The following is a 27,193-nucleotide window of genomic DNA, read 5'->3' on the forward strand; positions in this document are numbered from 1 at the left end:
GCATGTCAATGGCTGTCTCTCGTCCTAAACTAAGCTACCTCCGCTAGCTAGCATTGACGTCCGTAAGACTTGGGGGCGGCCTACTATTTGTGAGGAGATTCCGCCAGGGGAAATATTTCCCCACACCAGCGTTCCTTGTCCTTGTGTTAACATGATTTTATTGACCGTGGGATTCCGCGCTCAACTGCAGATTCAGTTTTCTTTGTCCGATTCCGCCATTCCGTTAACGGTCCAAACTTACGTTGAAATTATTAGGACACCTGGTTACTACTTGGTCTCCCAATTTAGGAAACAGCTCCGTCTGGGAATGTGTCTCCATTCATCCAGAACATTTGGGAGGTCAGAGGTCACTGATGTCGGACCTGGAAGAGTAATCTCTGTTCCGGCTCATCCCAAAGCCACGCTACTCGCCCAACCATGCCTTTATGGACGGGTGTGTAGTGTGTGCAGAAAATGGTCTTCCCCAAACTGTGGGGGGGTACAAACAGGGGGGTACAAAGTAGTTCTGGCCAACCCCCTCCTTGATTAAATAAACATAGTGAAAGTAAAAATCATTTTTTCTGCATGCGTTCAAACATTTACACTCAGGAACCGTCATCTCTTTTGCATGAAACAGCCTTTTCTTTGTTTTCCCTTGGTCTCTACTTCCTGTTTCATCTGGAACCAATCCCCCCTCCCTCCCTCCCTCCCTCCCTCAAGCCTCCTCCCCAGGGGGAACACTCTCCTTGGTGCGCCACATTTAGAGGGGAATGGGCTGGCTCACATCGGACAACACGGTGACTTTGTAAAAACAGCTGCTGGTTGAAGACAAGCGCTTTGCAAGCGACTAACAATACTGGCTCTAGTTCAGTTGCACTGAAACATACCATAATAGTCTAGAACAGAAGAAATAGAGGCGCTAAATCCAAACTAAGTAGGCAAATGATTGAAATAATGCAAAAACTTTGAGTGCAGCGGGTGTGGCCGCCGCACTGGTGACAAAAAGTGCAATGCCTATGAAATTTAAACCCAAATTATACCCGACCGTCAAATTACAGAGTCGTTGGCGGTTCGTCTGGAGGTGGATGGAGCGGCGTGGAAAGGGGAGTTACCGCACAAGGCTGGGAGGAGCCAGAAAGCAACATCTGGAATCAATCTGTCCAGAGAGGAGGGAGTGGGACGGGTGGATGGGTGGGTGTGGGGGGGGAGAAGAAACTAAAGAAAAGAAAAAAGGAGATGAAAATAAGACGACAGAAAGACAAACTGAGGAGAAGGAATGTGAGGGTACAAAGCCAAAGTGAAGAAAAAGAGGAGAACTATAAAGACGTGAGACTTTGGTGAAATGGAGACAATGAGTCATGAGAGTAGAATGCCATGTGATTTATATTTTCTTAAAGGGTGGGGGGGATGGGTTAGTGGTAGCGGCGGCGGCTAAATTTGATACCTGCTTCTCAAAACACACGCAGGCTGGCTTTTTGCCATATGGTGCTGCTTTCCTGAACATACATATATGTCGGGTTCTTCTAAACAATTTACATTCTTTTTTTTTAATGAAAGCTTGACAGATCTCTGGTTTCCATCAAAATGTATTTTGTACTCGAGGAGGGGGGCTTGGAAGGCTGGCGTTCAGAGCTTCGGGCTGTGCTAACACGGATCAACGAGAGCGCAGAAAACCAGTCATATAAACACATACACACACGCAAGCACACTCCAAAGGGCGGCTTCTCTTGTTTATTTTCTCTCTCACTAACACGCTATTTTAGGAGAAGGAAAGAAATTGAGGAGTTACTGGAGCAAACTAGTGGAGGGGAAAGAGAAAAAAAAAGCAGCAGTGGTGGTGGAAGGTAGAATGACATGAGGTCAACAGATGGTGAAGGGGGTGGAGCGGACGGAGGAGGGAAGCAAAGCCGTAGTCGTCTACGCCTAAACTTTTTTTGTTGATGCTTTTTAATAAGTTACCTGTTCTCACAGGCCCGTATGAGAAACCATTGCAACTTTTGTCGAAAAAAAAAAGCCCATATACACAAGACCTAATGTGAGTAGGTACGGACATCTTGGTAATAAAGGACACCAAAATGTGACTTCTAAAAAATCCATCAGGTGACAACTTATTTGACTTTCGATTAATCGTTTTTTTAATTTCAAAATGTAAATATCTTCAGATTCCAGCCCCTCAAATGTGACTATTTAAAAAATGTCCTTAGTCATCATTCACACATTAGCTTTTTGCCTCTTTTCTCCACTGGTGTTTGGTTCATATCAATTGATCCGTCAAGGACACAGGTGTCAAACTCAAGGCCCGAGGGCCAGTTTCGGACTGCCACATTGTTTTTTTTGTAGTCCGCGAAAATCTGGAAATAAAAAAAATCTAAAATTTGTTCTGTCAATTCTGACTGTAATGTAAACTGTATATATCTATACTGGGGTTTTTTTGTTCATGGTCATTCCACCTAAATGACTGTCGTTAGCAGTCGCGCCACGGTCGTTTTGCATTGCAAATGAGCAAAACCAGTCTCGGTTGCGAATAAAAACACGGATCTCGCAACATCCCCTTTCCTTTCCGGTCCTTGATCATGAACTGATGAAGCCTGCTTGGATGAGAGGTGAAACGTCTTCCGACAACCTGAACAGTCCCGATTATGCACACATTTCAGGCAAAGCTGCGGCCGTCTGAGTTAGTCAAGTGCAAATAAATGTTCATGTTTTCTTAAATTCCAAAGTTCAGTGTTTAGAGTGTTTAAAGTTCTGAAGCTCCAAAACACCGTTGTCATGGGAATTATTTTATTCCGTGTCGCGGAAACCGGACTCTAACAGTGACGTGCTTTACTTTTCCGTGACTTTCATGCTTTTAAACTATCCGATCCAATGACTTGTGTTACACCCTATAGTTACTTTCCCCCTCCGTCATACCTACAACTTTCCCAACACAGAATTGTAACGAGAAAATAGCTTGTAAGTCCTATTTATGACATCATGACAGTCCATTACAGATGACCTCTTATGAGGGGAAACACTGAATTGACATTTTGCTGTGTGGGTGGAGATGGGATCCCATATGACAGTTTGGGGGCAGCCTTGGGGAGGGGGCGCATGAGTGTGTAGAGGGGGAAGGGGGGGGGGGGTTATGCGGTGTGGACATTACCATAAAGGGAGAGTTAGCATGTGAGTGCCGGTGTTGGGAAACGTAGCTATGCTCTCTTTTTTTTTTTTTAAAGAAATGTGACTTTTTTGTTTGGAGTGCTGTGCACAACTTTAGTAGAAATTATAATTCATGAATGAACTTACACGATCAACAGTAAATATGAGTTTGAGCAACTTTGTCTAAGGTGTTTCTAAGCTTATCACTACCGGTTCAAAAGTCACGCGTGACGCAGCCTGAGTTGCGGTTCAAAGTTTAACAGCAATCTTTAAAACAGCAGGAGAGATGAGCTGGGATTTTAACAACCCCCATTATAACACATGGGGGCAGGATTCACACGCCTGTACTGGGATTAAACACACACACTTTTTTTGTGTTCAAAATAAGGGCTACCAATCAGTGATTCCAAATGCTGACAAAAACAGGTGGATGCGCTTTTGCATGCACTGCATCTGATTGGGAAAAGTGTTAGAAACAATTCAGAAAATGTCATAATGACCACAAAATGATAATAATTGGCGGCGTCTGAGGTAGGATCGGAAGTCTCAATTCTAGTCTTAGCAACTTCATGTATTTGTCCAATGAGTTTGAAAATCAATCTGCTCAAAAAAAATCAATATCACCGTATGATAAGATCCATTTAAGACCTCCGTTAAACAAGTTTAAAAGCCAACGTAACACAATTTGCTATCGTTTTTGAAAGTCAATAACATATCGCGGTGATCTATCCGCGCATATGGAGCGCCCACGCTGCATTTTCTGGGGCCCGTTAAAGCGATCAGTCTGCTTAATGCCCTCCCCTCAATGAGCTTTGATCTGGTTAGCATGACACAAAGCCTCTTTACTGCAAACGATAGGACAAATCGGCTCTCCGAAAACAGAGACAGAGACGCAGACGGTATTGCTGGTCGTTCTGGCAGCCTCGCCTTGAGGCCAATACGTCATATTTCAATGGCGATGCAGATAGAGCCAAAGTAAGAATAATCACAGAGCGTAACGGGACAGAGAGTGTGTGTGGAGGGGGGTGGGGGGGATGGGTGCTGGTTTGCCTGCGAACCAGGAGTCAATTAGCAATCTGGAAATACGCCTGGGGGAGAGTGAGGGGGGGTGGGTTATCAGAGGACAGCTAGAGCAGAGCAGGAGATGCAAGGGGGTTATATGGAGGCGTGTGTATGAGATGGTACGGGGGCGGGGCGGCGGGGGTGGGGGGGGATCAACAAAGGGCAGAGGAGGCGGTGCGCGACACTCTCATTTATTATTGCAGTGTTGATTGGCAAACAGGAAGGTCACTATTCCTTCTACCTCTTGCCCCCAGCGGGGGAACGCTACGGTAATGACCGAGTACACGGAGGAGCATCCACTCAACTCATCCTGAGCACACACTCGGCTTCAGCGGCGACCTTTCCACAGCTTCGACTGCGCTACGCCGTTGTGTGGAAAATGCAGTGAGATCCGGCACTAAGCCACCGAGGGGAGGAGGCATTTACGGAGCCCGACGTGCGAGTGTGTGCACAGCAGGGACGGTGCTCAGGGCGTCACTACAAACTCTCTGCTCCGATGCTTACTGTGTGACACAAACATGACAAAAAAAAAAAAAAACAACGCTGCAGCAGCATGCTCGGTTTCATTTCGCTCCATGTGAATTAGAGCTGCAACAATTCATTGATGATTAATTGATTATCCAGTTAATGGACAACTATGTTAGTGTCCAATTGGTTAATACTAAATACCATTTAGTACAAACCGACTTGATTACTTGATTAGTCAAAACAACATGCATATTTGCCTAAAACACAAAGATAATGGCCTGCTTTCATGGATGATAAGGACATTTTTTAAATCAACCATTTGAGGCACATTTGTAGATGTAAAAAAATGGTTGGATACCAAATCAGTTCAGGATTAATTAGATAATTAATTCATCTTTGATTAATTGTTGCAGCTCTACGCAGACTGAGGATAAATTGCTATCGTTGACCAAACTGACTAGTTTAATCGAATCGAGTGTTAGCATTAAAAGGGACTGTTAGCAACCGTTACGCGTTCGCCTGAACACGCAGCAAGCGTTACATCATGTCCTCTTCCTGCTCTGTGCACGTAAGCCATGCCCCCAAATAACTTACAAATATGCGCGTTATTTACGTTTGTTGTCAGCTAATGATAGCGATTTGGCAAAGTTTAGCGACTAGTGTTTGCTATCATTGAGTGGATTAGCTTATTTTAACAACATAAGGACTTCAAATAGTTGAAAAGCTAATTGTTAAACTATTACGACAATTTTGGCGGCGGAGGGGTCTGGACCAGGTTCATTGGATTTGCATTATATTTCAGAAGAAAAGTGATTCAGTTAGAGTACGTTTTGGTTAGAGTATGACCTTCTGGAACGGACTGACGAGGTTCCGCATTTTTCAAAACTTGGAAACTTTCATTATACTACCTAAAGTAGTACATGTATGCGTCCACTTTTTCATTCCGAATCTGACACACTGCTTATTGGCAATCCTAATCCATCATGGCTTCCGCTGGAAGCCATCACATCCTTCTCTTTCGTCGTCATGATCAGCGGTGGAGGCAAACAAATAACGGATACAATCGCCTTTCTTCACTCTGCGCCTTCTTTCCTCCATAAATCCATCCTGACAGTATCTTTTGGTCCGCCTCTCCCCTGCAGTCCAACTAAATATCATCTCACTTTGTCCTCCACTTCCTCTCCTCTGACCCCCCTCCTCACCCACACCCTCTCGGTTGAAAATCAATACAACTGATGGGCAGGGGAAGTCCTCCCCTTGCCATGCTGGCTCGTTCCCACATCATCTTTGCTGGCGGCTCGTAACCTTTCCTCATCATCAGCCTCCATCCGCCGTGACGCCTGCCTGGCATAACTGCATTACACGGGGCCGCGTTTGTCGTTGCAATTGATCTGCTGCACGGCCACTGCAAGTAATTTACCGTTGCTGCAGGATTCAATTACCTGCAGATGACCCGAAATACCGTCCCACCTATCCTGCGGCCGCCGTTCATTCCTTTTTGGCGCAGGAATACATCAGCTAAAATTTGAGCTTCTGTCGTGGAGATGATGGACAATGAAGGTGGGGGCGAATGAGTGAGACGCGTTGTAAAACCCGCACATTCATTTCATTTAAGCCGGGACTTGCTGTGCAATCTCAGCAGCTGGGTTATGAAAACAGTGGCGGACCGACATAAGGAGGACCCCCCTGAGCCTCCTTCTCCTTTAGCCAAAACCAAAAGGCTCTGTTCTTTGTCTTTCGCAGCGGTGACCCCTCCCCCAATCCCCTGTCTGCCTCCCTTTTAACACCTAGCTACAATCAGGAGAAGCCGCGGCGAGATTAACAACACATGCAGAGAGTACATCAGTTCTCAATGTGGTGACTCGCTAGAAATTGCCAACAGCCTGCGTAATTGCTGCTATGTGAATAAAATATTCCAAGAGTGCCTGGCCATATGCTGTCCGGGAGACACCAGCGGGAATGGTTCTGATCACTGCTGTCTGTCACAGCAATGGAGCCGGGATCATGTTACCTTTGTCTGCCTGGATCATATTCCGGCTTTAAAAGCAAGGCACATTGTAGTTACAGTCCATGTGTATGCTATTTGCAGAGGGCATTTCTTTGTGTTTCTTGGGTGCTGATGAAAAAAGTGGCTTGTCAAAACAGCAACATCAATTTTCTTAGTGAAGCACAGATGATACACTGGTGCAATACAGGCTACAACAAAAGAACTGAAAAAAGAAATGAGTGTTTACCTGCCCAATGTCGCCAACAACACCTCCGGTCCCGTCTATCCTCGGTCTCTTGCACTCAGCACCGGTTAGGTCAGTCAGAGCAGCCGCTGTGTGAGCGTCGGGCTCCGGGTCCCCTCGCTTCATCCCCCGGACCGCTGCCGGACCTCCGGCGGCGCTTGTATGCGGCACGGCTGCTGTATCAATGTCCCTTTCTCGGTCCATTATCCCCCGACTAACGGGTAGCATTATAGAAGCAACGTCGGTCGACATTAACATTGGACGGCAGATAGTCCCCAAATCAAAAACGGGTGGTGGTTGTTTTTTTTTTGTTTTTTTTGCCTTCTCCTCTTGGCGTCGTCCTCAACTTGGAACTGACGAAGGATCCGGATGAATAATACTGAACTGGCTCTAGTAATGCATCAATTCAGGCAATTATATCGTGTCTTGCTGGCTCAAGCTATTCAAAGCAGAACATAATGACCGTGTCGGTATAATGGATAACGCGTATTAAGTACGGCTTTTTCCATCAAGTCAAACGACGCCAAATAGTGACCTAATTTAGTGAAAACCACACGTCCGACTCTTGTCTGTCTGACAAGCTAATTAGCTAGCTAACCTTAGCTAGCTCGCTAGCAAGACATTCCGCTAGCTCTCCGGACAAATGTGGCTCGGAGAGAGCACACTCGCTACCGAGAGAGAGGGGAAAAAATGTTGGAAATTCGCCGCCAAGCCGTCTTTTCTTCCCAGTCGGCCGCCAAATGGTTGGTTTGTCAATAAAGGTTTTGTTTTTGTTCCTACCAGTCTTCACTTCAGTCCGTCCTTGTCACACCGTTGGGTTGCTGTGGATGTGGCCCCCGACACGGTTTCCTCCCGTCTGTACTCCCCGGAGTGGAGGGAGTCTAAGTGGGCTGGTCCACGGTCAGATTGGGAGACTCGTATTGGACGTATTGAATCCACGCAAGGAGGTGAGGTGGACTGGTCTGGGATCGGTATTGCCACTCCTTTCCTGCTCACAATTTCGCTCCTCCAAAGAAGAAGAAAAAAGGGAAAATCATTTGATTATTTTCGTTTTTTTTCTCTTCTTCTTCTCATATTTCCCTTTAACACAGGCTTGATGATTATATAAGTTAGTATTATATTAACATCAATTTACATATTTACAGTTCCTTGTTTTATTGTAGTCATTTAGAATTATGTACAGATACTTAACATTAAAATTATGTATTGATACCACAAATATCCTAAATATTCATATACTATTTATCTTGGCATGCAGCAAATACCTTTATCAAAATATGTTCCGGGCTAGGTATATTATTTGAGTTAGTTAATTAATCAATCATGATGATAATAATATGAACAGGACGATAATAACAATGAAAATGGGGGGGTGGCATTCGGGTCAATAAGTGGTAAATGCTGTACCGTTACTTTTTCAGTGTTTGGGCGCCCTCTGGTGGATATTAAGCGACATTGTATTGCCATTGTATTGCCATTGCCATTGCCATTGTATTAAGTAGAGTATATTTCTTGTGTGAAATATGCAAAAAATATTGATAGACATCAGAGAGTGCACACACACAAGAAGAGCAATGTGTCTTTTCTGTCACACACAGTTTTTTTTTTAGATAAAACACGGATGCCATCCCTCACCTCAGCATCCCTGCAGGCCAGCTGCCAAAAGTGTAAATGTGTGCGTTGTCTCTTTCACATTGTGTGAGTCACTCCATCAAGCTCCCTTTCTCCTCTGCCTCCCACTCAAGCTGCCATGATGGATGGCGGGAGGTCACACCTACAGCCGGCTTCTCCCTGCCTTACACTCGGCTCATACTGCAAATGAGCCGGATGCTCAATGACACGCGTTACCCTTGACCTTCCCATGCTAAACCACCACAATTTGCTTGAGAGGATTTTTTCCTGTCAGGTTAATCAGTGAAACGTTCACATATATTACGCTTGTCAAGTAAACAAGTGTGCATTGTTTCATTACATGAGTATATATATATATATATATATATATATATATATATATATATATATATATATAGTTAGCGCGCAGACCTCACAGCTAAGAAACCAGGGTTCAATTCCACCCTCGGCCATCTCTGTGTGGAGTTTGCATGTTCTCCCCGTGCATGCGTGGGTTTTCTCCAGGTACTCCGGTTTCCTCCCACATTCCAAAAACATGCTAGGTTAATTGGCGATTCCAAATTGTCCATAGGTATGAATGTGAGTGTGAATGGTTGTTTGTCTATATGTGCCCTGTGATTGGCTGGCGACCAGTCCAGGGTGTACCCCGCCTCTTGCCCGAAGACAACTGGGATAGGCTCCAGCACCCCCCGTGACCCTCGTGAGGATACGCGGTAGAAAATGAATTAATGAATGAGTTCGCCTCCTATTTTGTGTGGAAGTGGTTTGTCTATATGTGCCCTGTCTAAACATACGAGTATTATATAGTATTATTATTAGTCTTTATTTCCTAAAACCTCTTAGTTAAGTTGTAGTAATTCATGCGCTACCAAAGACGTATTTACAGGTAACCGTCTTTTACATTTTTTTGCGGTGATGATGCAGCTCCACAATAGAAGAGAGCATGTTAGGTGCGGTTTGAAGCCAATAAAAGTCCACAAAGTGGCGCATTTTATAAGATCTCTGCATGCATCTCAGGCAGGGAAAAGGCTTGGAGCCTTGTTGTGCAAAGGAGGTTACGCATTGAAGGGAGATGCTAACATGTGTACACACACACACACACACACACACACAGAGAGAGACAGAGAGAAAATGACCTACTGCTGATTAATAGAGAACTGAAAAGGGGAGAAACAAATATTTTCCCTGATGAAAGATGAGTCTTTTGGTTACATACAATATGTCTATACAGCCCAAGCACACAATATTCAGTCAGCCTTGGAAAAATCAGTCAAAATCATCAAAAATGTGTGGGATTTAATGAGTTAATAGGATTTTTTTAAAATGCTTTTGTTTTGTGAAACATTAAAAACAGACATCGAAGTTCTGTGGTTACTTTCAGTTACGTTTCTCCTGTTTGCCCTTTCCGCATGTTACACACCATCTCATATTCATTGGTTTAGTCTCGTGTCAGTCACGGCCACCTCCGCCAATCACATCATTGGACCCGCCCCAAAAAGGTTGGTATTACTTTTACGCATGTGGGAATAAAAAGTTAAGCGTCCTTTGGTGAGTTCAGTTTGGCAGTCGATATAGTGTCCGGATTAAAGGGGAGGCGATATTTAGCTAGCATTATCGGTGGTGTTCGTATGTAGTGCTAATAACGATAGCCTCTTTATACAAGATAAGACGAAAAGGGACGACCCGCAAGTGTGTGAAGTAGGACTTTAAATAGGAATTAAAGCGCTTTGCGGACTTAACACGACACCGTACGGATCAACATGGACTCCTGTGGTCTCCTCTGCAAATACATCATCTGCTTCTTCAACTTGATCTTTGCCGTAAGAATTATTTCTTTTTTGGCATCAGAGGTAATAACGATGTGTGTGTGTGGGGAGGGGGGATTGGTCGTCTGTTGCATGATGTTAGTTTCGTTTCTCTGTAAACCAGCCTATGTTCCACTTTAGTTTTCCCTCCACTGAGACTGAAGGCTGCAAATGCCCCCCACCCCTGTCCCCTTGAATGTAATAGTGTTAGTTTATTTGTGTTGCAAATGAATGATTATCTAATCTGGGCCGTAATTTTGTCGGACAGCTGAAAGTTGACAAATATTTGACTCCACGGTAGGCGCTGGGCATCGCCTTTTTGGGTCTGGGCCTGTGGCTGAGATTTGGCTACAACACCCGAGTCATCTTTGAAACGAGCATTCTCAACTCCAGCACCTTTGTCATTGGTGCGTTTCCGCCTTTTGGCTCAATACATTCATTCATTAATAATTCATAACATTCCTAATGTTTGCTTTTTTTTTTTCCTATGAAGGCGTGACTGTACTGATCGTGCTCGGTGTCGTGATGCTGATGGTGGTCATGTTCGGAGACTACGGGGCCTGCAGTGGGAAAAAATGTGCCCTTGAAGTGGTAAGTTTGCTTTGTGTTTGTACACGTCAGTGCTGCTCCAACTGCACAAACATTCCGAAACAAAAAAAATTAGCATAATATTATGTAACCAGTCTCTGTGAAAGGGACAGTAACAGCATAAGCACTGTATTGGTCGTCTTTCTTTATTTGGATGAATTGTATTTTATAAAAAAGGGCCCCGGGCCACACTTTGGACACCCCTGTATTAAGACGTGAAGGGTGTGGAAATGAACTATGTCCGCTTTTTCAGTTCTCCGTTCTCTTGTTCATGCTGGCGGTGGCTGAAGTCGTCGTGGGAGTGCTTGCTTACGCCAGGAGGGGCGAGGTGAGGCTTTGAACAAACCAGTCACCTTTACACAGGCCGCTTTTCAACAAAACGTTTTTTGTTTTTTTTTAACAGGTCGGGGAGAGGGTTGCGGAGTTCTACAACAGCCTGTATACTCTTTTTGTGTCCACTCGGGATGTGGGCCTGGGCGTCACGCTGGTGTTCATTCATAACATGGTAAATAAATGACTCTTCTCAAATAGACAATCTTCACTTGAAGTGATCGTCTACCCCCGCTCTAGCTCCACTGCTGTGGCGTGACCGGGATCCCACTCGTGGAGTTAGTTCAAGAGACCTGCCCCGCACCAAGCGGGTTCGCCGAGATGATCGCCATGCATGTAAGATGGCCGACCTCCCACCTGAGTTTGTGTATCACGTCTGCTTCATATCTAGAGTGCGTTCTGTTTCTGCTACGTGCTTTTCAGACCTGTCCCGGAGTCATCCGAGATTTCTTCAACTATAACGCAACAATGGTGATGGGCTTCTTCGTCGGGCTTGGAGCTCTTTTGGTAAGCAACGTCTTCAGAAGCTCAAAACCAAAAGGAAGTTGTAGGCCCGGAGTGTCCACCGAGATAACCAAAGGACGAAAGGGGGCCATTTTTATATTTGTTTTTCATTTCGAAAAAAAGGTTTACATTTTTAAATCACATTTATTCATCATAAATCAATTATGATCTCCATTTTTAAACTCTCCGAAATATACCCATTGTCACCTGAACAAAAGGTAAACGGCAGGACATGAATGTATAATAATCCCTCGTTTATCCCGGTTAATTGGTTCCATATTCATAAATTTTATATTTTCAACCTGTTTACTACCTGCTAAATACGCCCTAGACAAGAAATAACACCCCACAGTCACCCTGACACTCAAATTAGCCAATACAGTAGATGTCATATGGAAAAAATATCCATATTCGACATATTATGGAAAAACTATCCATATTCGACATAATAACACTCGTATGTTTCAGTGGTAGGTCAAACCGGCAATAAAAGCCTGTGCCGGCGATCAAGTCTGGTGCTTGTGTGTCTCACCGAACATTACCGACACCTTGCGACTAGTGTAGAATACTATATACGGTCTTTGAATGCCTCGCATTTGCATTTTAGTTCATGTTGTTCTGGTGTGGTCAAAAGATCTAATGACTTGACTTTGTCTCCTTTCTGTCTTTCCCTAACTTGAATCGCCCTTTCTCGCCTGGTTTTGGCCAATTACATTGGCCCTCTGCATTCCTCCCAAAGCTGATTACTCTGCTGTGCAGCGCTATACTCAAACGAAAGCTGGAGTCCAGCCCCTCTCCTCAGTACATCATCTTGACCAACTGCTCTCCGTCTCTGGCTAACAACCCGCCCCAGCATGACTTAGTCGCCGGCTCCGACCCTGACCAGGAACCGGTCATCTTCACTCCTCTCACTGCAGCAAACATCCCTACGGTCCAGACCTGGTCCACGACCCCGACCCCGTCGTTACAAATTTAAAGCGGTCATGGCATCGTAACACACCAGACAGTAGGATAACCAAGCGTTAAAACCCCAAATCTATGCCAACGTTTGCATTTGAAAAGAAGGGAAATTTTGCTTTCTTCCGCTGCAAAAAATGTTTTCCGGCTGCTTTACCGGCCAAAGGTTTAAACCAGGGGTGGGCAAATATTTTGACTTGTGGGCCACATTGAGTTAAAATATTCTAGGGTGCCAGAACATATTTAACACACACCACACACTATTTTATGCTTATAATACTTATTTGTATAATTATAATCTAATTTTATCTGTCAAAGTGTTATACTATCAGCTGTATGTCCTCATGTCCCTTTTTTCAGGAGCACTTTAAACATCAAACTGTCATTTAATTTAAGTTTTTTACTAAATACGACATCCGACTTGCAAGTCATGTGCCAGTTTGTATGTTAAAAGTTGAAATACTTAGAAAGAAACTGGCGGGCCGGATTCAAACGCTTGGTGGGCCGCATGCGGCCCCTGGGCCGCAGTTTGCCCACCCCTGGTTTAAACACACAAACAGGACTACTAGTACTACTACTACTACAGGTTAAATTGTAATTTAGCAAGTTTAACAAAAGTGCAGCAAAGTATGCTGGGAAGTCACAAGCACTCCCAGTACGTTACACTATATAGTATATTTTTATATTGCATAATTAGAATATTTGACCCTTTTTTCATTTTAAAATTCATCATCTACTGTAAATGTTGCCCAAGTTTTGTTAAGCGGACTACTGAAAATGGGGGCTGTCAGGAACCCCCCCCCCAACGGACATTGGGCAAAATAATTTTCACAAGAAAAAAAAAAAAAGAGAATACTATTTTTTCTATGATCTTTCAAAATGAGCGACTTACTACAAGCCCAGATTTGGTCGTGGTCGTCCGCCATACATCTCAAACAGGAAGTCATGCTCGAGGTTGTTGCCCTCACGATACAATTGATGGGATTCAGTGGCCATTTCCGGCCGTTAAAGCTCTATGGTGACACGTTGATCAGGAACGACCTGAGATAGTCCAACACGTTTAACACCGAAGCTCTGCAGGGTCCAAGTGAAGAGAGGGCAAAGCCATCTAAAAGGACACAAACACGCATATATATATATATATATATACATACATACATATACCCGCTTGGCAACACACAATACTCAACACTACAGCACGGAAGGACAAACTAAGGCTTGAGGTGGCAGCTTTCATCTTCTCAATCACAACAGGGAACACCAATCACTGCTCCTATTCATCCCTGCTTTATTTCCCCTTCTACTTCCTGTGTCTGCGTGACAGATTACGACCCTGGTGGCCACCATTATCCTCTTGAAACAACTCAAGAAAGACCTGACATCCTACGCCGCCCAATATTCGACTGTGTACTAGGAGGATTCTTCAAACATCGGGGGGGGGGGGGTATTTGGTTTTAACTAATGATCAGATTTCAGATCATTGAACGTTTTAATATTGAAAAATGCTAGCAGAAGTTACCTATGACCCCATTTCAGATTACACACATCAGTCGGCCATTTGTAGTTCTGGCCTTTTCATATTTTATTTTTGTGACTTTATTGTACAGGACAATGTGAGAGTGTCCTGGTAAAGGGTCCAATGTTACATAATGTACGTGTACACTTTTTCTTAACACGCATTCCTGCTAAAGATCTTGTTGCTGCTAAATGCCTTGGATTTAGTTTTAGTTCTTGTGTTGTACGCCAACAGCTGACTTCAATAAAATATTCCACTCTGGATTCCAGAAGCCATGAGTGACTATTTCACACATTCATTCCACACCATGACATATTTCTAAAACAGAATAGGGGTTCTCAACTGGTGGGTCGGGACCCAAAAGTGGCTCACAGACAGTCAAACACGGACTTATTTTGACGTCAATTTGAGCAACACTTTAGTTTTTTGTTTTTTTTGGGGGGGGGGGCAAATAAATGAAATATTACAGTGCATTTCTTACATCAATCAAAATATAACTTTCCATTATTTACATTTGTATTCAACTATCTGATCACAAGCCCAAAAGGAGTAGGCTGAAGCAAAAGCTTATAGCGTATAGTTTACATTAAGTATTAGTCAATATATGTGTATTTTCCACATATACTTTACTTTAAGTATCATATGATTTAGTGATCTTTTTGATATAAAATTAACTCATCTCTTTGTATGCATTCAATTACATTTGATCATTTCCTTGATAAAATGCAATTTGGATGTAATGTGTAAATAATATGATATGTAATGTATGTATATACAGCATATACACACAGAAAATGTATGCAATCTGTATTTAAATATATAGTAGAAAAGTTGGTACATACTATTTAACCATCCACGGTCAATGGATGGACCCCCCCACATTAATCAGCATCACCTGAGCTGATTGGTCCAAGCCTTATCACTTCCCATAAGTCAGGGATTTGCCCTCTCTGGGGGGGGGTTGATTGTGTTTTGTTTTGATTTTTATGAATGTGTTTGCACTTCTGAGCCAGCTTATTATTGCCCTTAATTACTCATGTAAAGCATGATTAAAAAAGGCTGCAGGTGCGTATCAGTGTCTTTATTTCCAGGTTCAAACATGACTACCTGGACCTGCGAGGATGAAAAGAAACCGTGATGACAGCTATCATGTTCTTGCATGTGTGTCTTGGATTAGGAATCATGTATCCAGCGTATGAACTATTTAGTGTTGGTTCTTTGCAACTCACTGTTGATGCAGCCGACAACGCAGTCCCCCTCTGCGGTGGAGCACACTTCTGTCACACACAGGAAGTAAACCTAGGGACAGGAGAAGAAGGGACTTCAGTGGTTTCGGTAGAGAAGTTCAAATTGTGGTCATGAACATTGTTATCATTGCTTCTTTGGAATTTGGGAAAAAAAATGGTTGATTAGAAATTGATCTGTCCGTGTTGAGTGGGAGACGTACCTCTGGGTCGTCCAGATGAGAACTATTGAAGCGTGGGGACAGGAAGTGAGAGATCAAGATCCTGTGTGTCTTCTGTGTGTCTTCTGCACTCAGAAGACACACAGACATATTATGATGTGTAGTATTCTACACTGGCCACTAGAGGTCTTAATTTATCTCCCGTTACATTGCGTAATACAAGCTTAAAGATGACAAAAGGGATATTATTTCATATAAATAAATATTAACCATATTTAGAAGGTCGTACACCGGTTGTGTTCCCCAAATACACAAGTATTTCATTAGGAATTCTACTGGATTGGTCTGGAACCAATTAACCGTGATAAACGAGGGATTACTGTTAATTTTGTTGATATTGTTACGGTCTTATACTGTTGCATTTATGTTATGAATCCTAATTTTTATTCTAATTAAAATCTTGATCCACAAATTAAAAAGGCAAAACCCACCAAATTATTTAATGTATAATCTTGGAATTGCCCTCCATACCAACATTTGCAGTACTTCTGCCATCTAGTGGTGATAAGCTGTAGCGGCCCTAAACAGCCACTTGAACTGTACTAATTATTATTTTACAATCAGTGGCCGAAGCGGAGAACGTGACTTACCCATCCCTTCCTCAAGGTCAACTTCTCCGTCTCCACCAGGATGCTGAAGAAGTTGATGTGGATGCTGCTGACCGGCAACGGGGGGGTAGAGGTGATGAGCGAGCTGAGCCAATGACATGTCAGGAAAAGGCCAAGGTTCTGATAAGGCAGGTTCCTCTTCAGAGTCCACGTAGTCATCGACAGGGTAGTAGAAGTGATAAGGGTGAAGGTAAGGATTTTGAAGGTCATACATCTCGTCTCCGTGTTTGGCTGGAGGTGTCCGATGGGAGCGATAAGGGTCGTGGTGATCGTCATGGGACGAAGGATGGTCAGACAGAGGCAGGAGAAAGGGAAATGAAGATGGCTGAAGATAAAGAGCTGTTGGAGGAACGTCAGGAGGAGAGGGGGGAACTTCAGGAGCCACAGGCATGGATCGGCTCTTCATATCATCCTTTTCTACCTTTTCATAACCAGCAAGGAGAGGATTTTGAATCACACCAGAGTTATACTTTTCATTTTTAACCAGTTCCCCAGAAAAGGGATGAAAGACTTGGTCTGGATGGACTGAAGTCCAAGGGGGGGCAGAAACATGTGTGCTCATCGTCCTCTTGTCAGAACCATCTGGCAATGTTTCCGAGTCACCCCGAGTCGTACGTGGGACATAATAGTCGGATGGTAAATGAGAAAGTGTTGGCTCCGCCTCAGAGAGCCGCCCCTCGGGACCCACCTCAAGGCCTGGATGAGAATGTTGAGATGGACTAGAATGAGGGATTTTAGGGTGATGGTAGTAGTGGTAGTACGGCTTGAAGGCATCATTGGGGGCTCGGAAAGAGGGAGCTTGAACCCGAACCGGTGAAGCGGTGTCACTGTGCTGCTCTGAATAAACCCCACCTGAGTCCAAAATGTCAGAATCGGGATGGGAGTGACCGTCTAGCTGGGGGGCATCGAGAGGGGGAGGCTGTGCAGCCATTGTGGGTTCAGGAGTTGAATCTGCAGGATTCTCCGGTTGATAGGTGGGGTGGGGGTAGAAGGGGGGTGCCAGGTAGAAAGGCGGATCCCAAGGAAATGAATCCACGGTCTGCGTTACGGTCTCTGTCGGAGGGTTCCTCACTAGTGGGTGGTGTGTTAGAAGGGGCGCTTTGGGGTCAAAAACAGGACAGGCCAAAGTAAAGGTATTTTCTCCGATTTGAAGGTGAATTGTGTGTAGTCCATCCTGGAAAAAAAAAAAAAAGTTTTCTTTGTGAGGTTGCACAAAAAACAAAACAAAACACACCTTATGTTTAATTATTGGAATAAATTATTTACTCTTCGAGCAATAAGGCTCATTTTTTAATAAGAACACTAAAGTAGGAAATTCCAAAAATATTCCTTGCCACTTCATGGTTTGAATTTTGTTGGTTCACTCTAACAGTTTTTCAAAAATATATGAATAAATCATGCAATTTGATGGCTGAATACAGCCTATTATTAGCTGAACAATATACTCATATTCAAGCCTATTTATGTAGTTCTTGCCTAATTTAAGCATATACGGCAAATACAAATGAGGCATTCAAAGACGTGATGATATGTAGTATTCCACACGAGTCTCCAAGTGTCAGTAATGTTCGGTGAGACATTCAAGCGTCAGTCAGGCTTGATCGCCACAACAACAGGCTTTTATTGCAGGTTTGAATGATCTCACACGAGGCAAAAATAATCCCTAGCACGAGCTACTGTTGCTGCCATACTCACACACCAAGCTAAAACTCAAGCCTGGACACGCAACAACACTTGTCTGCCCCCCCCCCAGCTCTTCTAGGACCAACACCCACTGCATTACTTGTGTCTTAAACTGCTTATTTTCTCTACTGTCCACTTCACTTGGGTAATACGAGTGTAAAGGTGACTATAGGGGTGTTATTTCATGTCTAGAGGGCTCTAATGATGTTAAACTGTATTCAGGTCGTAAATGCATTTTTTAATGCTCCAACTATAGCTGAAATTCACTTATCACGGTCTGGAACCAATTAACTGTAATGAACAGGTGATTGCTGTATATTATTTATATACTGTATATATACTGTATATTATTCTGCTTGTGTACCTAGAGGTTTGACTGCCAACTGTCAAACGTTTTATATTAGCACCTATACCCCTTTTTTTTTAAACTATGTAGAGGTTACATTACATTATGCCACATGACCACGAACCACTAACACAAAAGCAGAAGAAGACATGCAGGTTCACCTTTATTGCGATGCCACATGTGATGAACGGGGCAGCAAGCAGTATGTCTGCTTTTTGTCTGTCTAAAGTGTAGCCACACCGCTGGGCCAACAACATGGGGGTCCATTCTCCTTCAACTGCAGAACAACCATTTTTTTGGTTGTTATTTATGAACATTGCAGGTTCTTACCTTACCTTACTTTACCTTAACTTAACTTACCTTTAACCCGAAGCTCTTGTCCAGCAGGCAGTCTGACGTTCAATCCATACGGTGAGCAACAGAGTGAAGACGGGCTAATAGCTGTCGGCTTGATGGGTGAGACCGGGCATGACATCTTGACTGGAGTGCCTCTCCACAGCAGGGGCAAAACATAACTGGCACCCTAAAAAAAATACAAGTACTCTGATATCAATATTTTTCCTTCCTGGTAAAATGCATGCACAAACAAATGAGCTGACATCCACACTGACATCCCACATACGCACTACCTGGTGTGTGACGTGACAGGCATTGTACCGAGCTGTCAGGGTGAGCATCCTCCGGGTGGTCTTCACAGTGTACCCGCACTGAGGGGGCAGCTGGGACAAGGAAACGGACGACTCATTCTCTGAGAGAGAGAGAAAACACCGAGACAAATTCTACATTTAACTAATGGTAGAAATGAAAATGAAAATTAAAACAATTGTTTTGTGTGGCATCACCTGGGTGTAGAAGAAGCTGTACAGCTCGTCTCCTCTTAACAGTGAGGGTCATGGCGTTGTCTCCACATTCAACCTCAGGTCGCAGCCTCAGCCGGAGCTCCTCTTCTCCACCGCGCCGCAGACCTCTCATCCTCACCTTGCTTCCCTGCCTATGGACTGATTGACGGCAAAGCCATTACATGACATGAATGGACAATTAGTGATAGAACTGGCTCCTTTTTAAAATGAGTATTTTGTCATATTTTTGGCTAGCTGTAGCAAAGGTGAGTCATTGAAATACTTAATGAGTACTGATTCAGTACCATACTCCACATTTTTGAACGACTCGTTCATGACTCGCACATCACTATTGTACATCCGACCTGCCATTCATACAACATTTCGGTTTTTCGAATGTAAAATGTGTCTCTTTGGCTCAATAAAGGTTGGTAGTAGATTTAAAAAAAAAATAATCACACAACCGCAGCCATTAAGCATCCAAAACATCCGGGTATTTTCCATCCTCACCTGTGTTCGTAGCAGCAGCCTGATGGCCCAGATGTGGAAAGTTAGCTTCCAGTTGACCACTGATTTTGAATTTGCCCAAAACAACATGCTTGATTTGACCCGAATTGCAGTCTAGATTCGGGGCGTTCACATTAAAACCTCTTTCCTCCATCCACTGATGCGATGCTTTGTCATTCGGGTTCATAGAGCGTTTTTCCCTTTCAGAAGACGACGCCATCTTGTGTTTGGACATCGCGGGAACCGTCGGACTCCATGTTTGGTCCTCCTTGCTCTTCAAGCTGTTCACGGCTGTTGCTAATACTTCTAGCAAGATTATTGATTGGAAACGTCGTCCTTCGGCATCTTTTCCACTCATGTGCTGATATTTGGGACCTGTCGTCGTCTGGCCGCTAAACTCGTCTTGAAAAGAGAGACTTGAATGAGTCTGAGGGGGCTGACACCAGCTCGCTGTGTTGGAAAGTAGGAAGAAAGCGACGAAATAATGTCGTTTGGCTTTCATATTCATCGCCAAGTTTGTTTCTTTTACTTCAAAAAAAAGTTGAAGGAAAACAATGCGCTACGACAAAAGTTTTGAAGACTTCTTAGAAACACACCTGCTTGGTAATTGCTATAGGGCGGGAGGACCGATCCGAATAGCGATTATAGGCGGTATCGGTAATGCCCGTACTGCGTATATAGCACTCGGCATTGCATCGATACTAGATTTTACTGTATCGCCCACCTCGAGTGAGCGGTCCCTATTTAAACACGTGATCACTGACCGGAAGTGAATGTCATCGTAGCTTGTTTTTGTAGTTGAAAATCAGACTTTGAATTACTAAAATGAACGTTTGAAATGCAAAACTGCTAATCTAATACCGAATATATATGTTTTTATTTGTATAGTTTTTATTAAGTTGATTTTGTTTACCTCCTGGCTATGTATTGTCACACAATTTCCACAGATTATGCACATAATGTTCTTTCATTTAATATTTTTTGAAAAAATAATTTATTTAAACTCCCAGTTTATTTATATATAACTATATGATATAAATAACTATATTTAGTTATTTACACGTCTGTAGCAATCACACCTATTCACAAGCTACAGTTGTGTAGACCGTTTATGTCCACTAGAGGCCGCCATACTGTACAGTATCTGGGGGAAGGCCTACCCTAGCTATCTACTGTATCTAGCTATATATTCCATGCATCTTTTCTTTAGCATTTATTTGTTTGGCTTCTGAAAAAAATATAGTTTTTAATCCACATTGCCAATGTAATTCCAAAATATGAATGTGTTAGCATTGTTGGCAATTGTACTCAGCCAAGCTGTCATAATGTTGTCATGTGCTCAAGACTAATGTGCTGGAAAATGAGAACAAAACCCGTAGTTTGTTTGAAGTTGTGTGTGTGTGTGTGTGTGTTGCAGGAGGGGGGTTGATCAGTAGACGATGGGTGCGGCAGTTGGATGACTCACATTTTAGAGTTGCCTAGCTACAGCCTGGAGTTGTTTTCTTTGGAGTCAAAGCAAGAATACAGTGTGCATGTCTGCATTTCATTGAGAGAGAAAGAGAGAGAGAGAGAGAGAGAGAGAGAGAGGCTTTGCGGGGACGGCCTAAACATAGGGGTGGCATTCAACCGGAAACAGGAGGAGCAGAAATGTTCCCAAAAAGGACTAAAAAAAAAATAAAAAATCACGTGAGAAGAAACTGGAATTAAACGTAGTTATGTCGACGAGTGGAAAACACAGCAGCGGGGGTGAGGAAGTGAATAAAAAAATGAAAAAAAAAAAACAAAATACGCTGGCCAGTAACCATGGCAACGGGTCAGCGCAGCCAAACGTGACGTTTTGTAGAAGTGAACGCAAACAGCGGCTTGCATGTGGCGTCACGTGCCTTCATAACAGCCACCGAGTCTGCTTTTTAATGGAGTCCTCAAGTTCCTCCTCCGTCAGTCCGAAGGCAGGCGGCCAACAGGAGACACGCTAATGATTAGACCGATCCCTAATTCTCTTAGCTTCATCTTTTGTCATGTTTGATCTTTTCATTTTGTTTTCAGTCGAGGTTTTCCTCGCTCCTTTTTTTCATTTTTCTTCACTGGACTCAGTGGAATATTTCACTCCCTCGCCACTTAAATTGTAATTTTTAAAAACATCTTGACGTACTTAAGATGCAAAAAGGTAGATTAGGGCTGGGACTAGTTGCTGGAGAAATGCCAGGCCTCCCGTGTCCCGTATTTGGCCCTTCTTAATCGTCACTCTCCCATTATTATTTATTATATTCATTCATTTTCTACCGCTTTTCCTCATGAAGGTCGCAGGGTGTGCTGGAGCCTATCCCAGCTGTCTTCAGGCAAGAGATGGAGTACACCCTGGACTGGTGGCCAGCCAATCACAACAGGGCACATATAGACAAACAACCATTCACACTCACATTCATACCTATGGACAATTTGGAGTGGCTAATTAACCTAGCATGTTTTTGGAATGTGGGAGGAAACCGGAGTACCCGGAGAAAACCCACGCATGCACGGGGAGAACATGCAAACTCCACACAAGATGACCGAGGGTGGGGAAAGACAAAATAAGAAGACAAAAAGTTACCACTTCCACACAAAATAGGAGACCTCATTCATTCATTCATTTTCTACCGCTTATCCTCATGAGGGTCACGTGGGGTGCTGGAGCCTATCCCAGCTGTCTTCTTCGGGCGAGAGGCGGGGTACACCCTGGAGTGGTGGCCAGCCAATCACAGGGCACATATAGACAAACAACCATTCACACTCACATTCATACCTATGGACAATTTGGAGTCGCTAATTAACCTAGCATGTTTTTGGAATGTGGGAGGAAACCGGAGTACCCGGTAGAAAAGAAGATGCAAACTCCACACAGAGATGGCCGAGGATGGAATTGTCTTCTAGTCTTCTAGCTGTGAGGTCTGCACGCTAACCACTCTACCACCGTGCCGCCCGATGTATGAATTTGTACGTCAAAAACACGAAAGCTCCATTTGGAAAAACTGCACATTCAGGATTTGGAGTGGGAAAGTCGAGGGTTCCTGCGTTGTTACTTGGTTTCGTTTTCAAGTCCAGATGTGTCCCAGTCCTTGCTTCCGGTTCATGGGAACTGGTTTTGCCCATGATAGGATACTGCACGGGCATGCTCCTGACTCACACACGCTCCCGCTTAAACCGGTACGCTTCTGGCCCGCGTCCGAAGGTGACACATCGGCTCCCGAGACAAACCAGGATAAACACTTATTACTCATTCACCAAGGGAGTGACACCAAATGTTTTTGATGTGTTGACGTACTATTTGTATGACTTTATGACTTTATGACTTTATTTAGAATGGGTAGATATCACTTTTCAATCATCACGTATTAGGGCGAGATGTTAAAGGGTCTGTCTGCCTTGGTTAGGGACCGCATGGGGTTGTAAACACGCCCTTTTTCCTGTGCTAACATTGCAAGCCACGCCACGCGTAACACACACATGTGCATTGGATGTTTGTTGCCAGCTAATACTGTGAAACCTTGGTTAGCGTCATTAATCACGTCCAAAATTTCCAACTCTAACCAAAACGTACTCTAACCAAATAAATAATAATAGTGCTGCAATTTAAATATTTTTTTTTCCCATAATGAACAGTGTGCGCACCTGCGTGTGAATGCAATAATATTCCCGACAATACGTAACAACGCGCCTCAAAGTTCTTCCACTTCCTCCTAGCTGCTGTGTATGTCACACGCCGCCATCTTGTGGTTGTTTTTATGGCTTCAAATTGCTCTAAAAGTGACATCCATAAGTGTACAGTTGCAGCATCACATCTTTGGCATCCAATAAATTATAAAAACGTATAAATACAGTACGTCTTCGGTATTGAATTAGTTAACCGCGTTAATAACGTGACAATACACGTACGCTAACCAGGAAACCAGGGCAAATTTTATTCACAAACTGGGGCGTACGCTAACCGAGGGTCCACTGTAAGAGTGATCTGGCTTCTAACCTTGACTGTTATTGATATATATATAATAAATAATATAATAAATAATAATGGGAGAGGCGGCACAGCTGTCAGGTGGTTAGCGTGCAGACCTCACAGCTAGGAGACCAGGGTTCAATTCCACCCTCGGCCATCTCTGTGTGGAGTTTGCATGTTCTCCCCGGTGCATGCGTGGGTTTTCTCCGGGTACTCCGGTTTCCTCCCACATTGCAAAAAAAACATGCTAGGTTAATTAGCGACTCCAAATTGTCCATAGGTATGAATGTGAGTGTGAATGGTTGTTTGTCTATATGTGCCCTGTGATTGGCTGGCCACCAGTCCAGGGTGTACCCCGGCCTCTCGCCCGAAGAAGACAGCTGGGATAGGCTCCAGCACCCCCGCGACCCTCGTGAGGAAAAGCAATAGAAAATGAATGAATGAATGAATTCATACATCCATGCCTCGTCAGGGTGTGACGGTGCAAGGAGACAAAAGGAATGAGCGGACGGAGTTTTGGGATTGTGTAATGCTGTGGTCAGGCTCACCCCTCTGGCATGTGCACGCTACTTTACTTCCCATAGTCGTGTGGAAATGCTCCCTCCCTTCACAAACATCTTAATCAAGGAATATTTGTCACATGTTACAGTCCTTGGAAGCCAACAAAGTGATATCTGACGCGGCCATGGAGAGAGATGAATGTGTCCTATTCAGTCATTCCAATGCCGGAGTCTGGACGGCATTGGATCTTTGATAAAGGAGCGTTTCATTGTGCTAAGCTAGTGGAATTCCTGTCGTGACAGGACACGTAAGTAACGAAAATGTCAAAGAGGTGCATGGCAGACAATGTGCGCTACGGTCAACTCCAAGATTGGGAGAGCTTCATCTTGTGGCGGAGTCGCCCGTTTGGATAACGCTTCCTGGTTCTGGTTTTTCCAGTAGTCCCCAGCGAAGGCAGTCAGACAAAGGGTTTGTTTGTTGAACAAACCACTCCATTGGTCTCCTGAGAAGTTACACAGGCATGTGATTACTTCAAAACAGTTTCTTGTCGGCCAAGTCTTGGCCCCGCCCCTTCCCTTTGACAAGCAGGCGGCGGTAGCGGAACACTTCTTGCATCATCCGAGTACTCCAAAAAGGAGTAAGAGGTCATAGTTTTAGATTCTGCTGAGTGCAAAAAAAAAAAAAAAAAAAAAGCACCAGGGAGTGTTCGATGTCGCTGTACAGTACGTGTGGTACTATGCAGACCTTGGCGTACCTCGCCTAAAAAGGTGAGGTTGACACGCCCAGGACGCAATCGGGTTCGACCGCATTCTCCTCACGCTATCGTGTCTTTCTCCGTCACGTTCTTCACACTCCTTCACACTCCACATGATATGGACTTCTATTCGCAGATTTATCACCAAGTTGTTTATTTAATCTCACGTTTGCACCCCCCCCCCCCATGGAGCTCTTTGTGTTGGGGAAACTGGAGCTATTGGATGTTGATATGCTATCAGGAATCAAGGGATTCCTGTTTTTACTCTAATCCCATCAGATTTGACTTGAGAAGTCTTAGAAGTTTATTCAGTCGTTCATTTTCTACTGCTTTTCCTCACGAGGGTCACGGGGCGGGGTGCTGGAGCCTATCCCAGCTGTCTTCAGGGCAAGAGGCGGGGTACACCCTGGACTGGTAGCCAGCCAATCACAGGGCACATATAGACAAACAACCATTCACACTCACATTCATACCTATGGACAATTTGGAGTCGCTAATTAACCTAGCATGTTTTTGGAATGTGGGAGGAAACCGGAGTACCCGGAGAAAACCCACGCATGCACGGGGAGAACATGCAAACTCCACACAGAGATGGCCAAGGGTGGGGAAAGACAAAATAAGAAGCCAAAGAGTTACCACTTCCACACAAAATAGGAGGAGAACTCATTCATTCATTCATTTTCTACCGCTTATCCTCACGAGGGTCGCGGGGGTGCTGGACCCTATCCCAGCTGTCTTCAGGGCGAGATACACCCTGGACTGGTGGCCAGCCAATCACAGGGCACATATAGACAAACAACCATTCACACTCACATTCATACCTATGGACAATTTGGAGTCGCCGATTAACCTAGCATGTTTTTTTTGGAATGTGGGAGGAAACCAGAGTACCCAGAGAAAACCCACGCATGCACGGGGAGAACATGCAAACTCCACACAGAGATGACCGAGGGTGGGGAAAGACAAAATAAGAAGCCAAAAAGTTACCACTTCCACAAAAATAGGAGGAGAACTTATTCATTCTTTAATTTTCTACCGCTTTTCCTCACGAGGGTCGCGGGGGGTGCTGGAGCCTATCCCAGCTGTCTTAGGGCGAGAGGCCGGGGTCCACCCTGGACTGGTGGCCAGCCAATCACAGGGCACATAAAGACAAACAACCATTCACACTCACATTCATACCTATGGACAATTTGGAGTCGCTAATTAACCTAGCATGTTTTTGGAATGTGGGAGGAAACCGGAGTACCCGGAGAAAACCCACGCATGCACGGGGAGAACATGACAAAACGCACTCGACTTAAGAAAGTGGGGGAAAATCCGAGAAACCGGGAACGGCAACTGCAAAATGGAGAACCGGTGAAAGCCAAAGTACTTGTTGTCAAAGCCATCCAGGAAGTAGACAGATACCGAAGATAGTATTACTCTTCCATAACATAGCTTGGTACAAACTCAACAATATTTCATTGATAGCAAAAGACCAGTGAGGGAGCACTGGGACAAAGAAATATCTGTGATGGTGTACTGGTACTCGTGTTCGAGACCCTGGCTTCAACCGTAGGAATGTGTTCTGCTTCACGTGGTCGACGGGCAGATGACTTTACCGCAACTGGAAACATTCCGAGTCTATGCCACAAGCCATAAAAATGAGCTATGTGGAAGAGTAATTAATTAGCGGCATGGAATAGCCGCCTCCATCTCATCTCATTACCTTTGCCTCTGCATCTTCATTCCAGCCGTCTCTTCACCCCCCCCCCTCCTTCTTCTTCTGCACTCATGCTACGACTTGCACCCGTTTGCCCCCACCTCTTTCTCAATTGCAACCAACAACATTCCTTCTTCCTGAAACTCCTTCCTTTGAAACAAAAGCAGGAAAAGAAGGGTGTTGATCGGGAAGAAATGCTACTGGAGTTGATGTTTGTGTGTGTGTGCTAATGTTTATGGTATCTATACGGTAATCACACACGGTATCACATGAACAACTTCACCATTTGGACTCCAATTGTAATTCTAGTAATCATTTGTTGGTTTTATGTAGTATCTTTCCCCAGAGACATAGTAGTCACATGCTACCGTTGTTAAGCTACATCTCCAGGCACAGCAACCCAATGGTAGACTCAAGGAAACATGGCTACACCCATTCATCCCAACTACGACCCAACTGTCAATCACATTCATACACCAGTGTAGGCCGCACTGGGGGTAAAGTGGGTGTGGCCAAAGGACACAACAATCGTGACCCGGATGGCAAAAGCTGGGTTTGAACCCACGACTACGTGTTTTTTAGTTCTTAGGGTTTTACCAATGTGG

The 27,193-nt window shown here is 44.1% G+C and overlaps 3 protein-coding genes across 8 annotated transcripts in view; 1 reads left to right on the forward strand and 2 right to left on the reverse strand.

Annotated features, from left to right (window-relative positions):
• LOC131102734 (RNA binding protein fox-1 homolog 2-like) overlaps positions 1–15,511 on the reverse strand; it is a 40,715-nt gene extending 25,204 nt beyond the window's left edge. For 4 of the 5 annotated variants that reach the window (XM_058048241.2, XM_058048237.2, XM_058048236.2 and 1 more), the window contains exons 1-2: positions 15,440–15,509; positions 6,882–7,884 (exon numbers count right to left, since the gene is read on the reverse strand). In XM_058048241.2, the coding sequence (XP_057904224.2) occupies positions 6,882–7,136 (255 nt within the window). In that variant the 5' untranslated portion in view covers positions 7,137–7,884; positions 15,440–15,509. Of the gene's footprint in view, positions 1–6,881; positions 7,885–15,439 lie in introns of all 5 variants that reach the window. The other variant, XM_058048238.2, reaches the window with a different exon arrangement.
• Positions 10,039–14,133, forward strand: cd9r (CD9 molecule related). 2 transcript variants are annotated; one of them, XM_058048246.2, is made up of 8 exons: positions 10,039–10,330; positions 10,617–10,722; positions 10,809–10,906; positions 11,157–11,231; positions 11,307–11,408; positions 11,474–11,569; positions 11,657–11,740; positions 12,477–14,133. In XM_058048246.2, the coding sequence occupies exons 1-8, from the start codon at positions 10,271–10,273 to the stop codon at positions 12,711–12,713; spliced, it is 858 nt and encodes a 285-aa protein (XP_057904229.2). In that variant the 5' UTR covers positions 10,039–10,270; the 3' UTR covers positions 12,714–14,133. The 2 variants fall into 2 exon arrangements, with proteins under 2 accessions (XP_057904229.2, XP_057904230.2); XM_058048247.2 differs by having other exon boundaries at positions 14,019–14,133.
• A 610-nt stretch (positions 15,512–16,121) lies between the features above and the next one.
• LOC131102730 (uncharacterized) lies at positions 16,122–19,334 on the reverse strand. The gene is made up of 5 exons (XM_078797404.1): positions 19,155–19,334; positions 18,942–19,060; positions 18,673–18,835; positions 18,474–18,589; positions 16,122–17,457 (listed from the first exon to the last, which is right to left on the reverse strand). The coding sequence occupies exons 1-5, from the start codon at positions 19,282–19,284 to the stop codon at positions 16,225–16,227; spliced, it is 1,761 nt and encodes a 586-aa protein (XP_078653530.1). The 5' UTR covers positions 19,285–19,334; the 3' UTR covers positions 16,122–16,224.
• Between the last annotated feature and the right edge of the window lie 7,859 nt (positions 19,335–27,193).

The sequence above is a fragment of the Doryrhamphus excisus genome, linkage group LG16 (assembly GCF_037039965.1).
Source record: "Doryrhamphus excisus strain RoL-2023G ecotype Guam linkage group LG16, RoL_Dexc_Guam_v1.1, whole genome shotgun sequence".
Classification (NCBI taxonomy): domain Eukaryota; kingdom Metazoa; phylum Chordata; class Actinopteri; order Syngnathiformes; family Syngnathidae; genus Doryrhamphus; species Doryrhamphus excisus.